This window comes from Nyctereutes procyonoides, unplaced genomic scaffold, assembly GCF_905146905.1.
Source record: "Nyctereutes procyonoides isolate TBG_1078 unplaced genomic scaffold, NYPRO_anot_genome, whole genome shotgun sequence".
Classification (NCBI taxonomy): domain Eukaryota; kingdom Metazoa; phylum Chordata; class Mammalia; order Carnivora; family Canidae; genus Nyctereutes; species Nyctereutes procyonoides.
In genome coordinates, this window is record NW_026575052.1 from 18236197 (window position 1) to 18253195 (window position 16999).

At 35.4% G+C, this 16999-nt stretch overlaps 1 protein-coding gene across 2 annotated transcripts in view; it reads left to right on the forward strand.

Annotated features, from left to right (window-relative positions):
• PHKB (phosphorylase kinase regulatory subunit beta) overlaps positions 1 to 16999 on the forward strand; it is a 211170-nt gene that overhangs the window by 102993 nt on the left and 91178 nt on the right. For both annotated transcript variants that reach the window (XM_055331265.1, XM_055331264.1), the window contains exons 9-13: positions 641 to 704; positions 9382 to 9477; positions 10604 to 10801; positions 14569 to 14626; positions 15365 to 15442. In XM_055331265.1, coding sequence (XP_055187240.1) covers positions 641 to 704; positions 9382 to 9477; positions 10604 to 10801; positions 14569 to 14626; positions 15365 to 15442 — 494 coding nt within the window. The remainder of the gene's footprint in view (positions 1 to 640; positions 705 to 9381; positions 9478 to 10603; positions 10802 to 14568; positions 14627 to 15364; positions 15443 to 16999) is intronic.

The following is a 16999-nucleotide window of genomic DNA, read 5'->3' on the forward strand; positions in this document are numbered from 1 at the left end:
GATCTTCCCATTTTTCAGCACTATTATAATATTGGCATTTTAGAGGCCAAAGGGATACACATTTTATGCAAAGAAGAATATGACAAAAAATGAGATGTGTGGTGATCATTTGTTCTTTGAGTAATAAAATAATGCCTATTTTATTGGACACTAAGCAAAGAATGTTTGAATGGCTATATTAAGCTCTAGTAAGTATATGACACTCAAGATCTTTTTTAAGGCTCAGTATTGATGCCAGGAAAGCTCTGTTAAATTGATATGAACTAATGATGCCCAACCTGGTTATTATTGAGTACATTTCATCATAATACACCTTCCTCTAAAGTTCATCTTTTTTTTTTCCCTTGAGTTAGTGATAGTGAATATAAATGATACTGGGATTAAAACTACTCCCATCAATAGTATGACCATTTATCTAGATCAAGGTGAACTTAGAAATATTTTTCCCATAAGATCACTAACCATAAAAAAGAAAAATTAAAATAGTGAAATGTCAGATTAAAGTCTCTCAGACATTATTTTTCTCCTGGAAGTTGTTATAAGTGTTAATAAAGAAACTTGCTTGTGAATATTCATTAGATAATGGTTCTTATTTTGTAGCCAGACATCAGAATTCTAAAGTATTTCTTTTCTCTTTTAGCTCTGTTGGCTTAGCAAAAGCAGCACTAGAAGCGATTAATGGATTCAACCTCTTTGGCAACCAGGTAAAAAACAAAACAAAACAAAAAACAGGAATATTAACAACAAACTTTGATTATTTTGTTGAATTACATGATTAATTAATTTGGCCATTGATTTACCAAGTCATGGCCATTGATTTACCAAGTCATTTCTTATGATCAAAGAATTGCCTGAAATTTATGTAGCAAACTCATGGTTGAACATCCTTTTCTTTGAATGTGATTTGCTAGTTAAATTATATTTTTCTAACTAAAAATATTGCTTAATTTAAAAAATATCTTTTAATAAAGAATTCTCATTTTCTTTGTTCAATAATTTTTCCCTCAAGTCTCTTCTTGAGCTTTCACATTTTTATTTCTTTTTCTTTTTTTAAAGTAAGTTCTGTGCCCAACATGGGACTTGAACCCACAAGCCCGAGATTAAGAGTCACATGCTCTACCGACTTAGCCAGCCAAGCACCCCCAGTTTTCACGTTTTTAAATATTCCTCACATTATAAACCACTTATATTCTATGTCAGTTCCCATGTTGATTTTAATTTAATGTGTATCAATATATATCTTATGCTGAGGGGAATTTGTGTAATGTGTGGAGCTAAAGAATTGAAATCTTTGATCCTAGTTTAATCAGCTGGCTGTAATTTTATGTCTAAATCTCATTTTCTTTGGGATTAAAAGGAAACTCTGAGGGTTGCCCTAAATTTTCATGATTTGTTTAACCAGTTTCTCTGTACCTAATCATTGAACTACCCAAGTGACCATGAACTGAGTTGTCAATGAAAGGCAATACTATGTAAGAATACAGGTTACTTTTCTGAATCAAGGAGTAGACTAATTTTCTTTTTTTTTTTTTTAAGATTTTATTTATTCATGAGAGATACAGAGAGAGAGAGGCAGATACACAGGCAAAGGGAGAAGCAGGCTCCATGCAGGGAGCCCAACGTGGGACTCGATCCCAGGTCTCCAGGATCACACCCCTGGCTGAAGGTGGCGCTAAACAGCTAAGCCATCAGACCTGCCCCTAGACTAATTTTCTTTAGCAATTTTTGTAGATTTCTAAGATGAGAGGGTAAAGGAAGTTTCCAATTGATACTATAATTAACCCTAAGCTATTAAAATGCTAAGTCAGTGCAGATACATTTTAGGAACTTAACGCAGACGTGCAAAATGTAACTTGGTTTCTGTTTTGGCAGTTATAATACTATGCACCTCAAGTCTTGAATTTAAGAATATTTCAAGTTGGAGTATGGTAGCAAACTGCCTCTTTTCTCCTCCCTATATATACAAACTGTCTTTTCCTCTCACTCCGATTTCCTCTGGAGGATGGCTTCTGGTTATATCCAGGACATGAAGAATGAAGAATGAGCACAGACATGAAAAGATTGGGAAGAGGGGAGCAGCAATTCATTCTGGTTCCCAAGAGGTGACTCTTAATCACCCACTCCCATACCGTTTTTCCTCTCTCAAGACCTGTGGCTAGAGAAATGGAAGGATCAGAGCTTTGTGGGGATAGAGGGGTGTTATGAACCTATTGAAAATCATGAGTATTAATACTATACCTCTCCTTGAGATTCTCAGTTCCTCTAGCACTAATCCCTTAGCTTGTATCAACATTTCTGTCTCTCTCGAAGAGTCACCATACTTATGGAAGTCCCACATGTATCTTTCAATGCTTTTCTTTTTTTTTTTTTTTAAGGTTTTTTTATTTATTCACGAGAGACAGAGAGAAAGAGGCAGAGACACAGGCAAAGGGAGAAGCAGGCTCCATGCAGGGAGCCTGATGTGGGACTCGATCCCAGGTCTCCATGATCACACCTGGGCTGAAGGCAGCACTAAACCACTGAGCCACCTGGGCTTCCCCAGTGCTTTTCATTTCCTTTTACCCCTTCCTTACTCAATACATTCATTTAAATGTGTACATATGTATGAATGTGTGTGTGTGTAAATACAAATATGTAGAGAATATATATATATATAATAAATAGAGATAGATAAATAGAGGTAGATAGGATGAAAGGGAAGAGTAATATGGCATAAAGAAATGACATTGTTACATTGTTTTCGGAGTCAGGAAACAGGATCACTGTATGCTCTGTACTCCCACCAGTGAGCTCTGTAACTTTGGCTGTTTACCTATGTATCAGCTTCTTTGTTCTAAAAAGGTAGACATAATGATACTAGGACCTAACTGAGAAGGTTTTCATACAATTAAAAACAATTAGCATAGTGCTTGGCCAAGATTAAACCCTCATTAGGTGTTATCTCTTGTTACTATTAATGAATTTTTGGTAATACTGATAATCCTAAAGAAAGGAAATGAAGGGATTGGACTGAAAAACCTCTAGAGAGTATCTCAAGGAGATAGAGAAGAGTCATGGACTAAACCAGTAGTGTCACAGTAATAGTCTAGAAAAATGCAGGTCTTGCTCTTTTGTTCTCCATGGCCTACCAAATGGTGGCTGTGTGCAGTTCTGTGTGTTTAGGTTGGATGTTCTTAAGTGGTGGTCAGCTCTTTTTGCAACTGTGTCATCTCCTTTGATGTACTTGAACATTAACATATGCAGCTTATGTATCTGGTATATACCTGCTCCACCTACTTACATACCCACACATAGAATGGCACTTTTCCCAACTGCCTATCTCTCAGGGCTCTGCCTTTATTCGGCTCTTCCCAAGAAGCTCTCATAAATCTCTTAGAACTCTAAAAGCACTGAATTGCTTTTTTATACATTCTGATTTTTAATTACAAATATACTGCCAATATTGTTACCCAGCCATAATTTCTAATCTTGGCTACACATTGGAATTATTTGAAGAACTTAAAGAACCATAATGATGGCTGGATTCTACCCCTAGAGATTCTGATTGAATTGGTCTGGGGGAGACCTTGATGTTGAAGTTTTCATGTACTGCCTGGGAATTCTAATGTGCAGCCAAGGATGAGAACAACTGCTCTAAGCAGAGTTCATTCTTGACCTTGTTTAGCTTGTGTCTGTTTCCAGCTGAGCTATACACCAAATTTCACTGACTTGACTATTCCTTGATTATTTCATATAGAATTTAGACAAATAATGTCTTATTCCTGTAGCCACACAGATGTTACCTATTGCAAGTAGAACCCCCTCTTTGTCTTCCTTTTTTTTTAATAATATCAGAGAGAATCCTAGTTTTGCAAATTCCCACCACTAGAACAGTTTTAAAAGAGGTACCTGCTAAACAGTAGCACATTTAAAAGTGCATGTGATTTTTTTTTTTTTTTAGTGTTTAATCATCTTATAATATTGCTTCATGTACTTAAAAGAGTTGTGGTCTCATTAAAGGTGAGCAGCTAGAAAAAGAACTAATATAAAAAAGAAATGTTTTTGTTCAGATGAAAACCCAAAGAAATCTCTTCAAGACTTGAGGGATTTCAGGTCACATGGGTATTATCATTAATATTATCAGTTATTTCTAACAATATTATCAGTACAGTGTTTTGGAAGACCTGCTCAAGTGTTTTAAAGACTTCTTTAAATTAATTTAGAGCTTTCAAAAAATGCTTCTCCTGTTGGTGGCAACTCAGAGAGTCATAGATCTTTGGAGTTAGAAGGGTCCTTCTCTCAAAATGAATGGTCAGAGAGTTAGGATGACTTTTCACAGGTCATGAAACAGAGGCAAAACCAGGAATTAAACCAAAGCCACTTGGTAATGAATCTGGAATATCAGCTATTAGTACAGGAAATCTTGAATCTTGAATGCTTTCCACCTTTAGAGGTAACGGCTGTACTTTTTCTTTTCTTTTTTTTTTTCTTTAAGATTTATTTATTTATTCATGAGAGACACAGAGAGAGAGGCAGAGACACAGGCAGAAGGAGAAGCAGGCTCCATGCCAAGAGCCAGATGCGGAATTCGATTCCAGGGCCCTGGGATCACGCCCTGAGCCGAAGGCAGATGCTTAACTGCTGAGCCACCCAGGCATCCCAGCTGTGCTTTTTCTTGAGAAACTCTTAAGGCATTTTCTTCTTTTTTTTTTGAATGAAATTAAAATTTTTATTGAGATAGAATTGATATATAACATTCAGATGTATGACAATGACTGGATATTTGTATATATTGCAAAGTGATCACCACATTAAGTCTAATTAACATCCATATATAGTTAGAGGTTTTTTTTCTTGTGATGGGAACTTTTAAGATCTATTCCCCTTAGCAACACTCAAATATACAAATACAGTATTATTAACTATAGTCACCATGCAGTACATTACAGCCCCAAGATTTATTTTATAATGGACAGTTCATACCTTTGACCACACCATTTTCTCCTTAATTATTTTTTTAAATTTTTTATTTAAATTCAGTTTTCCAACATATAGCGTAACACCCAGTGCTCATCCTATCAAGTGCCCTCCTTAGTGCCCGTCACCCAGTCACCCCATCCCCATTTTATTGAACTTTTGAAGGAGGTATCAACTCAGCAAACAATGTGAAAGACTTGCATTTTACCCTTTGTGTACTGTATATGACAAATGTTTTTATTTTTATGGAAATTACTGGGTGGAAAAAACTTTTAGCTTTCATTATGACTAACATGTTTTTCTACTTCCTTTCTTTTTTTTTAATATTAAACTTATTTTATTATTCAGTAAGAAAACCCATTACTTAAATACTTACTCTGAAACTATTTTCAAAATTTATTTTCCTTTGTGAGAGACTAAGAAGAAAATATGATAAAATGGCTTAATTTCTTCACTGAGAAGTTTATAAAAAAGGCTAATTTGTGGCATTTAGAAACATAACTCATATAAGCCTCAGTGTGACAGTTATATATTGATCATAGTTTCAATATATATTCTGTATAAATATAAATTTCTATATATTGTCAATATTCTGTGACAATATATAGAAATATTAGAAGTAATGTTTAAGTAAATCATAATTTACACTCAGCAAATTGTCATCGACATTATAAGCATCAGCTTTGTGATTACTGGATCTGAGTCTTTTTTTTTTTAAGATTTTATTTATTTATTCATGAGAAACAGAGAGAGAGAGAGAGGGAGAGAGGCAAAGACACAGGCAGAGGGGGAAGCAGGCTCCATGCTGGGAGCCTGACATGGGACTCAATTCTGGGTTTCTTGGTTGGGTCTCCAGGATCACGCCCTCAGATGAAGGCGGTGCTAAACCACTGAGCCACCCAGGCTGTCCCCTGGGTCTGAGTCTTAGCTCTGCTCTTCTGAAACCTGAGAACCCTTAGGTTCATCTCTTTCTGTAGTTTGAAAAACTCACATTCTTTATGTGAGTAGGATCTTCTGTAAAGAAAAGAAGCATGGTTTGTGGGAGGAGCTACTGGAGGCTATTTGGTCAATTTGTAAAAGTTGGATATTTACACACCTGTTGCCACCCATAGCCATGGTGCAGAGGGGTAATGCCCAACAGTAAATATCCTTTCTGTAAGAATACAATTTTCCAGGATCTGCCACAAAGCTAAGAGACAGCCTGTTGCTGAGCTAGGAGGAATATGGTGTCATCAGAGTGGTGTGGTTTTATCCTGAGAATAGAGAAGTTATCATATATAGTAGATATACTGACCAGTTTCATTGTTTGATTCTTTGCTGATAGATGAGGACAGCAAGCAATAGCTCAGGTTCAGAGAAGTGATTAATGGGGAAAAGAAAGACCCAGACAATCCATCAAATAATTTCACTTTGAATTGAAATTAAAGAGATCAGCAGTACCTAATGGTCATAGATGTCACCCTTGCTACTATCTCAGAAAGATTTGTTGTGGACATGAAGCCTGGGGTAGATGGTTCATTGCAGCTCTTACCTACCACTGAAACTGAAGTCCCCAAGACAGTAGTCAGGTTGAATCAAATTCTAGTGTATTTACTAGGACACAATTACAGAAACTCAATTTGGGGGTTAAAGTTTGATCTATCACTCTTAAAATATGCTCTTTAACTGGAGTTGGGCTATTATGACAGAGTTGTGATGATTTCAGAAATGGAAGATGAAAATAAAATATCCAAAGCTAATCAGTTAATTTACAGTGATATATACATATAAAACATCCTTTCATATTTGTGCCTTTAATTGGAGAAATCAAGATACTAACAGATGAGCTGAAGTCAGAAGGTAAAAGGTGATGACTGGAGAGATTGCTCATATTATGAAAAGTGTTCAAAGCAATGGAGACATATGTAGCTTCCTTTGAAATTTACAGTCCTAAAATTAATGTGTCTGATCATTTAAAGAACGTGATAATTAATTCCATATGTAAGTTTTCCTTGATGACTTTTAGAAAAAGTTGCTTCTGATTAGGAATAGTGGCCCATGGCTTTGGATGAATTTTATTCTCCTGTAAATATGGGTTATATACCTAAAGCATAGTGTATTTTTCAAGAGATTGCCCAAACAATACAGTTAACTAACTTTTGATCTTTGTCTCAGTGTTAAAATATGGTAACATTATGAGATTATTTTTCCTTTTGGGTATATTTGTTAGAGGCTGGCAAAGGAAGAGACCTGAACAAATACTTTGAATTTAGGTAAATAAGCCATTTATTTTGGCCAGAAAATAGAAGTTGGCTGTTTATATTAATTAGGTAATGTCAGGAATTGCCAAATTTGCCATTTCACTTTGTTATTTCTCTACTTAGATTGTATCTTTTAAAAATTCAATTCAAGGCAGACTGATTTGACATGCAGTTAACTTTATTAATTATCAGCCTAAGGATAAACCGTGAGTCTGATTTTCTATACTCAGAGATTTCCAACATCTCATACCCAATTATTTCTCTGCTGCCTTATTCTAATCACCCTATTTGCCCCCCTCTCCCCCAAAATTCATAACTTAGTTTACTTCTCCAGAAAGTCCCCAAGTGCCGTATTGTTTTTCTCCTATTAACTTAAGAAGTTTATTATCATTAGTATTCTTTCATCTAAGCTAATCATTTGGTATGTAGCTGTGTATTGCTATGTGCAGTCTTTTTGTTTTGCTTGTTATTCATCTTGTTTAGGGACTATATATCACCTGGGTCAGTTCCTTGAGAGAGGAGTTCCTTGAGAGAGGACTGTATATCACCTGGGTCAGTTCCTTGAGAGAGGAGATCTCAAAGGATAGAGCATTTGACTCTTGACAATGGCAGCTACTGTGTCAAGCTTTTGTTGGGCTCAGATTTATGGCTGGAGATGAGGAGTTGAGACTTTCAAATCGTAGGAAGGACACTTTAGCATTAATCTCGTTGAGAGGTAGCTTCACTCATTTTTATTTATGATCAGAGTTAATAGAGATTTAAGAAATGATACCATGAATGAAAAATTATTTTATTTCATGAGCTAATATTCATGTATGAACAGGTTAACAGGAAAAATATACATATAGTGAGTCTAATATTTTGAGGTAGGGCCTACTAGTACTAGATTTGGAATGTCAGTTTAGGTGATTGATTGATTCAAGGTATTTTAGTTTCAGGGTTAAATACATCTTTGAAGTTGGTGTAAGTTTGGATGAGACTTAGAGGGTAATATTAAAGTAACATGAAAGTTATGAGTTCTCTTTTTCCTTTCTCCATGTATTTTTCTGAGTGTTCTCTTATTATGGAAATAGTCTTTGTATTCCAATTTCATCTCTTATGTTTTCAAAATATTTAGCTTCCCAGTAAAAGAACAAAGCCATGTTTACTTATGACTATGCTCTTGGATATGGAAAGTACTAATGGCTATATAGTAAATTTTTAAAAATTTTGTTATCAGACCAATTGCCATTTTTTTACACCTATCTTTTTAGTTTTTAGTTCTTATGTGAAAGATATTTTTTAATGTGGTAAGTTGTATAACTCAGTGGTTATGATGTGAGCTTCTATGTCAAAAACCTGATTTTTGAACCCTTGCTCTGTTAAACTAGGAGTTAGGATCCTCTTCATTAAAATGGAGATAATATCTACATATTGGGGATTAAGTGATCCATGTGAAGCATGAAGAACAGTGCTTGACCTCATGAATATTAGCTAGCATTATGTGCATTATTATTATTAGAGATGCTTCTATCTCATTTTTTCCTTAAAAGATTTTTATTTATTTATTCATGAGAGACACAGAGAGAGAGAGAGGCAGAGACACAGGCAGAGGGAGAAGCAGGCTCCACGCAGGGAGCCCGACATGAGACTTGATCCCGGGTTTCCAGGATCCCACCCTGGGCTTTAGGTGGCACTAAACCACTGAGCCACCAGGGCTGCCCCTATCTTCATATTTTAATCAAGTAGTTCTTTACAGCTTTAATTCTAGATTGTATCTAAATTTGTATAGTTTGATCATATAATCACAGTTCTTTTTAGGACTGTATAATTCAGATTTTGTGCATCCTAATTCTTGCTTTATTCCTTGCCAAAATGCTAGCTAAACTATTTTTATCTTTATTAAACCAAATATCCTTAATTGATTAGTTATCTTTTAATCACTACATTTTGAATTGTAAGATGACTAAGGAGAAATAGGGAAATTGTAAAAATAACATTTCTTATAATTATAAAATTAATGTTTATTGCAAGAAATTTGAGGAATACTGGAAATATAAAAAAGAAAATTAAAATCTTCTGTAATGCCACTCTCAAATGTAACCAATGTTAATATTTTTGTGAAATTTCTTACAGCCAAAATGTCCAGCATTCTATAATTTCTTTTTTCTTGATTCAGGAAATGTGTTTTTCTTTCTCGTTCCAGGGCTGTTCTTGGTCGGTTATATTTGTGGATCTCGATGCTCACAATCGCAATAGGCAAACTTTGTGTTCACTGTTACCCAGAGAATCAAGATCTCATGTGAGATATATTTATAATAAATTAATATGTACTACTATTTATGATATCTTTCCCAAGAAAATGCTTAAAATGTTACAGATTGCCAGAAGAGATGAAAAGAGAAAATAAATGTTGCCTCTCGCTCCACCATCCTGTGGAGGTTTAGTTCAGGAAGTGAGCAGAACTGTGGACAAAGCTACTTTGTCCTTGGGTCTTTTGTAGAACTATAGAAAACTAGACCTTTTTTTTGAGGGTGGGGTAGAGAGTAGCAACATTATACCAAAATGAAATTTTTAGTCATAGAGTATTAGAAAAATATTTTTCATGATTTATATTTCTTTAAATAAAATTACCTGCTTTATTTCTTTATTCTCATGTGACTCACTTTCAAACTTGTATATGCCTGTAGTACCGGATTACAGATTTTTCTAGGGGTTATTTGTGGGTCTATTCTTAGAAAATACCCCAAATAAAATAATTTAATTATTTAAAGAGTATGATTTAAAGAAATAATACAAGATCATGATTTAAAAAAAAAAACAGAACCCACAAATAAGCAAATTATAATAGAATATCCACTCATTATTTCACCACTCAGTAGTTTTAGGGTGGCAACATTTGGGTTTATATGTTTCCACACATTTTTATCTACATATGTAACATTTTTATTTTACAAAACTGGAAGAATATTGTTCATAATGCTTGATAGTCTAATTCTGTGTGGACATATTTCCATATCTATAAACATTTCTACAATATAAATTTTTATGGCTGCTAATTTACTCAGCTAATTGTTGGACATTCAGATTGTTTTCTGTTTTCACCATTGTAAACCAATGTTATGACAGACTAAGTTATAAGTAGTAATTATCTGTGTTAAATTTATGCACATTGCTGTTATTAATGTCCTCGAGTTTGAGTCGTGTTGAATATTGAGAATACTCCTTATCAATGGATAAAGTTTTATCTCCTCTCTTAGGTTCATCAAACTATGTCATATAAATGTCTGTCTGTCCCTTGGAGCACAGCAGTCTCACTGTCAGTTAGATAACCTTACAGACTTTTCATCTCCCTGATTCTCCTTGGTCAGTGCTGATCATTATCCTGTAGAAACTAACATTCCCTTCTTTTTTCTTATTGTCCCCAGAACACAGATGCTGCCCTCCTACCTTGCATCACTTATCCAGCATTTGCCCTAGATGATGAAGCTTTGTTTAGCCAAACACTTGATAAAGTGGTTAGAAAATTAAAAGGAAAATATGGATTTAAGCGTTTCTTGAGAGATGGATACAGAACATCATTGGAAGATCCCAACAGACGCTACTACAAACCAGCTGAAATTAAGGTATCAAAAAATATTTCATATCATAACAGAGTAGTCAAAAGCACTGATTCAGGAAACAGACTTCTTGGGTTTGAACTCTGGCACTGCCACTTACTATCTGGCCTTGTGCAAGTTAATAAACTTCAGTATGTTTAATATTTTTCATTGGTAAAATAGTAATAGTATCTACTATTATTTGTCCTGTTATTGAAATTTTTATGAGGATTAAATGAGTTAACATATCTTTAAAGGTGATTCAAATGGTTCTGGACACAGGAGTAAGCTATTGGTAAATGTTAGCCTTACTAGCTAGTGAGGCCCATTTGCTCATATTGGGCCATGGTGATTCACTGGATGAATAATTTTTCAACTGAACTTTCAGTACTTTGTCTACTTGCTCCATATCATTTGCCTTATATAATAGAAAATATTTGGTTTTTTTTAAGATTTTATTTATTTATTCATGAGAGACAGAGAGAGAGAGAGAGAGAGAGAGAGGCAGAGACACAGGCAGAGGAAGAAGCAGGCTCCATGCAGGGAGCCCAATGTGGGACTCGATCCTGGGTCTCCAGGATCATGCCCTAGGCTGAAGGCGGCGCTAAACCGCTGAGCCACCACGACTGCCCGAAAATATTTATTTGTGATTTACTTTCAATCTTTTAAGCAAATGCTCTTTTTTCTGTTTTACTTAGACATTTCCCTTTGAAATATAGTCCTCTAAATATTTAGTTTTAAATCATTTATTTCAAATGCACATACATACCACTTTATCTAGGTTTATTCTAGCTATTTTTAATCTGTCCAGAAAACTATAACACCCAAAAAAGGGTAAGCATCCATCTACATTGGTGAAGACTTTTCTTTAGTGGTGTAGATTGAAAAATATTTTTGTAAGCATGGTCATGAAGATAGGTAAGGGCCCATGAATCTGTATATAGAAAATGTTTAGGCAACATTGTACCTTATAACTTGTTAGGCAGTTAAATACCACTCTTTTAATATTTAATACACACTTAGGTTTGCTGGACAACTAGACAAGCTATTTATCTTTTTTTTTAAATTTCATAACTGACTATCATCTGAAAGCATTAGGAGCCATATTATTGTGTACATATTTGAGACTATAATTTATAGCAGTCAAAGGTCAAATGGTCAGAGGATCCATTTATCTCTTAAACACCTTCAGATATTTCTCCTCTATTTAATACATTTCCTGAGCTGATTTATAGCACTTACATTTGAATCATACCACCTTGCAAATTTTCAGCTTTGGATCGGTCAAGTAGAGGTTCTTTGTCTCTGTACCTGCTGCTGAGCACCAGTATGGACAGCCATAGCAGTACGGACAGACGCCATCCCAGATTCAGAACACCTGTGTTGGTTCAGTCCTCACTGTTGTCCCTACTGCTGTGTGACTCTGCAGGAACTCCCCTTACAAGCTTTTCCAGCTTTTTTCCTATTTGTATTCAAGTTCCCAGACGTGACTTCTTACTTCATAGGTTCCATTTCTGTTTGACTTTGCTACTGTAGCTCTCCTGCATCCATCCCTACCTCCTTCTCTCTGTTTCACTGAAGGTGATGTCTGCCCTTCATCCCAGGGCTATCCTTCCATAGGTACACCCCCTTCTGGTCTCTTTTACTTCCTTGGGTTTATTACTATCATTTGTTTTCTTCTCTGATAGAAGCATGTCTGCCTCTGCTTCTTTCTTTTTTTCCTCTTCCTCACTTCTCCCTTCCTTCTGTCTTGTACTCCCCCAACTCTAATCAGCTTCTTTTCCTCAGCATAAACACAGTGATGTTCATCATTTAAAACAAAACAAAAACCTTTACTCCTCTCTGCCTCCAATCATCTCTGTCTTTGTAGCCATACTTCTGAAAAGTTTAGTCTGTTCTTGGTGTGTCTCCTTGTTTGCCTCCTACTCACTCTTTCATGTTATATTCCAGCTCTGCTTCAACACTTCCCAGTAGCCGTGTTGGTGTCTGGGTTTAGGTAACTGGGTAGTGGATGATTTTCTGATCTTGTTTCACTGAACCTCTCTCCTTGGCATTTGAATGTTTTAACTGAGTCTTCTTTCTTGGAACATTCTCCACTTTCTCTGGGCCCGTTCTCTTCCTAATGCTCTTCTTTGTTTTTCTTAGTCTCCTTTTCAGGCTCTTCTTCTGCCACTTCTTAAACGTTGCCCTTTACGGGACACCTGGGTGGCTCAGCGGTTGAGCACCTGCCTCTGGCTCAGGGCGTGATCTGCGGTCTCAGGATTGAGTCCCACCTCAGGTTCCCTGCCTGGAGCCTGCTTCTCCCTCTGCCTGTCTCTCTCTGTATCTTTCAAAAATAAATAAATAAAATCTTAAAAAAAAATTGCCCTTTTCCTGAGTTTCATCCTTAGTCCTATTCTCTTTTCATGCTATCCATGCAATCATAACTTCAGCTATCACTCTTAGCTTCAGATCTCCTTTATCTCCTGAGTATGCTGCCATGTATCCAGCTGCCTTTTGAACATCCTTACTTGGATGTCCTTCAGTCTGCTTATGCTCAAGCCCCAAACCTGAAGGTCATTTTAGGCTTTTCCATCTCATTCAGCTTTCTTTGTCACTCCCCAGGCCTAGTAGATTTAATCTCCTTTAAATCTTAACATCTGTCCCTTCCTAACTGTTAACTCCTTGGTGTAGGTTAATGATTCATAAGCAAATGATTTTACGACCCAGGAGACAAGCAGACATTTTTCATTGTCACAACTAGTGGGTGCTACTGACATTTGGAAGGTAGAGGCCAGAGAGGGTACTGAAAATTCTATTTTGCATAGAACAGCCTCTACAGCAAAGAATTATTTGCCCAACATGTCAATAGTGCTGAAGTGGAGAAACCTCAGTTTAGGTTATCATATTTTCTCTTTGGATTGCTTCCAAGTAGCCTTCCAGCTGATCTCCTTATTTCTTGCCCCTAAAACTGTTCAATACTGCCAGCTGACCAACTAGTAAGTAAATCTAATGAGTAAATCTGTTTCCGCTCAGTATTCACCAGTTGTTCCCTGTCACTTCCAGATCAAAGTCTTAGTCTTTTAACATAATTTCCCACCTCCTTCTTGATGTGACTGGCCTGGCCTCAGCCCACCTCTTTGGTATTAACTTTCATGATTTCTTGCTTGCTTGTTCCAAAAATACTGAATTGCTGGTAGTTTCTTTATCAAACTTTGTTCTCCTGTGCATCAGTAGTTTGTACTATTCTTTTCTCTTCTGCATGGAGTTCCCTTAGCTCATCTCCCCAGAGAAATCCATCAAGCCTTAATTGAAGCATTTCCTTTCTTATTTTCCCTTCCCAATCCCTGGGCAGACTCAGGTATTTCACTTCCTATGTTCCTGATGTACTATGTATAGACATCTCATATAATACTATAGTTCTTTATTTACATGCCTGTCTCACCATTAGGCTAGGAGCCCTTGAGGGCAGGTTCTTTCTTTCTTTGTCGCCATAGCCCTCTGTCTAGTTGATGCCAGGCATTACTAAGTACTTAGTAAACACTTATTGAATGAATGATCACTGTGTGATGGATTAAATGAATGAGATTTTGAATAAGAGTTCTAAGAATTTTTTTAAAAGAACAGCAAAACTACTTACATTAGTCCAGTTTTGTTATTACTATATAAATCTTCTATGTATATCCTAACTATAATGTTCTAACAATCATTCTATAAATGTAATTAACATATTTGTTCTAATTAATATAATTGTTCTAACAAAATTGTTCTAATTAACTTCATTGAAATTTTTAATATTTTATTTTCTGTTTTAGCTGTTTGATGGCATTGAGTGTGAATTTCCCATATTTTTCCTTTACATGATGATTGATGGTGAGTTTTTCTCCTAAAATTTAAGCTATAGAATATAAATGGTTTAAAGAAAAGCGGATGAAATATGATCCTTGTAGCTAGCAAAATAGACTACATTTCAGTGATGTTAACTGCTCTGCATTTTTATATGCTGCTCTTCTGCTTTCGGAGTGAATGTTAAGTCATTTAAAGAATTAAAAAAACACTTTGAAGAATTTAAGAAATGATACAAATATATTTTCATATTTGCAAAGAAAAAATTTTTATGAATAGTAATAATGGGTATTATAATCTGTGACATTGTGAATATAACATTTACAGTTCAGAATTGAGAAATTTCTATTGAAATTCAATTTTCAGTTCTAAATGCTAACATGTCCTTCTAAAATCAGTTTCCTGGAATAATATCATACATATTTGCATGACCTTTTTTCAATTTTATTTATATCATTTATGTACAGAATTACCAAAATAAACATAACTGGGCTAGTAGTTTTTTGTTTTTTGTTTTTATAGGCAGAGAATGGAGAGGGAGGGACAAAGAGAAAGGAAGGGAAAGAATCTTAAGCAGGTTTCTCGCCCAGCATGGAGCCCAACCACCAGGCTCCATCTCACAACACTGAGATCATGACCTGAGCTGAAATCTAGAGTTGAATGCTTAACTGACTGAAGCACCCAGGTGCCCCAGTAGAGTTTTCTAAGTTTTCTGTGGTACTTACTGAGCTCAAATGCTGTTGAATTTTATATTTTAAATTTTAGGAGTTTTTAGAGGCAATCCCCAACAAGTAAAGGAGTATCAGGATCTTCTGACTCCAGTACTTCATCATACCACAGAAGGTATAGTTGGATTGTTTTTCAAGAAATTCTTTCTCGTATTTTCTTAATGTTGCTTTGAAATGTATAAATGATTCCTTTTTAAATATAGCAATTTATATTACATTGTAAAAAGTGAATTGAGCCTTCAATGAATTATAAAGAATAATGTATTAATTTGTTATTATAAATGTGTTTTTATAAAAGGAGTTCATTGAGCAAGGCAAGGATGGAGAATAAACTTAGGGGGTTATGGCTGTAGTAATTACAAAATAGTTTACCAGGTGGGCACAGGTTCTTTTCCTGCTATCTACTATGAAACTCCTCCTCTCTGTGTAGAGTGACCACTTTTTCTCCAGATCATCAGAAATGACACGTTCAGGTGAATGCTGCCCCCCTACAGAGGGTTACGTTAAAAGACTCTGTCCTAGCCTAAGATCATTTTGGCCTCCTCTTTAGAGTTGCTTCTTGGGCCTTTAGTATATCATTTTGAATGTCTGCCTTCTGCTAACGTCTCATCCTTTGAGGATGGGTTTAATAATAGAAATGGCTAAAAGACTCTTATGAGTATAGTATATTGGTTTTAGTTAAACACCAGCAGGGCCCATAAAAGAAGATAACTAATTTTGCAGTATGACTAGAAAACTAATTCTCAAAAAATTACAAAGAAGAAGCTCCAGATTACTTTGGGGATTGGAAATATTAATAAATAAGAACATATTCTCTTGAGTAAATAGTTTTATAAACATATTTATCTGAAAGTGAAAAATCATGATGTGGGTGGGTAAAAAAATGGATGGTCTTATGGACACGGTATGCAAATTTGCAATTATGGCACTGGGCCCTGTTCCTCATGTGATGTTTGTGATATTCTTTATGGTTTTCCACAAGTCTTTTCAAGTAAAAACTTCACAATGTATGTTCACCCTTTAAAATCCTTGTAATATTAAAGTAGTGAAACATTTGTGGATAAACATTGAATTCCAAATAAATATTAATTATTAAAAGCAGTTATTTATATTTTCAGCTCCAAATAACAGTTTTCCAATATGAGAAATAATGTAATGTATGCTGTAATGAATATAATATTTGAAATTCCTTGAATCAGATCTGTTAGTATTCAGTGGTAGATCTTTGATGCATTGAGGGGGTAGTTTAGTGTACCACAGTTTAACCTTTATCATGTTCAGAGAGTGATGTTCAGAGTATTCTTTGTGTACCATAGACCTTATTACTGATTTTAGACACAAATATAACTGTTGATTGATGTATGAAGGAGGCAAATCTTAGGAATATCTGTGCAATTTATTAGGAAAAATAAGTTTACTATGGGCTGACAGTGCAAAGTCTTCTGTAGCATTCTACAAGAATGTTGGCTTTTTTCCTTTTGTGTTATCCACCAAGATTTTAGTCTTTTTTTTAAATATATTTTATTTATTTATTCATGAGAGACACAGAGAGAGAAAGAGGTAGAGACACGGGCAGAGAGAGAAGCAGGCTCCATGCAGGGAACCCGATGCGGGACTCGATCCTGGGTCTCCAAGATCATGCCCTGAGCTGAAGGCAGACGCCCAACCCCTG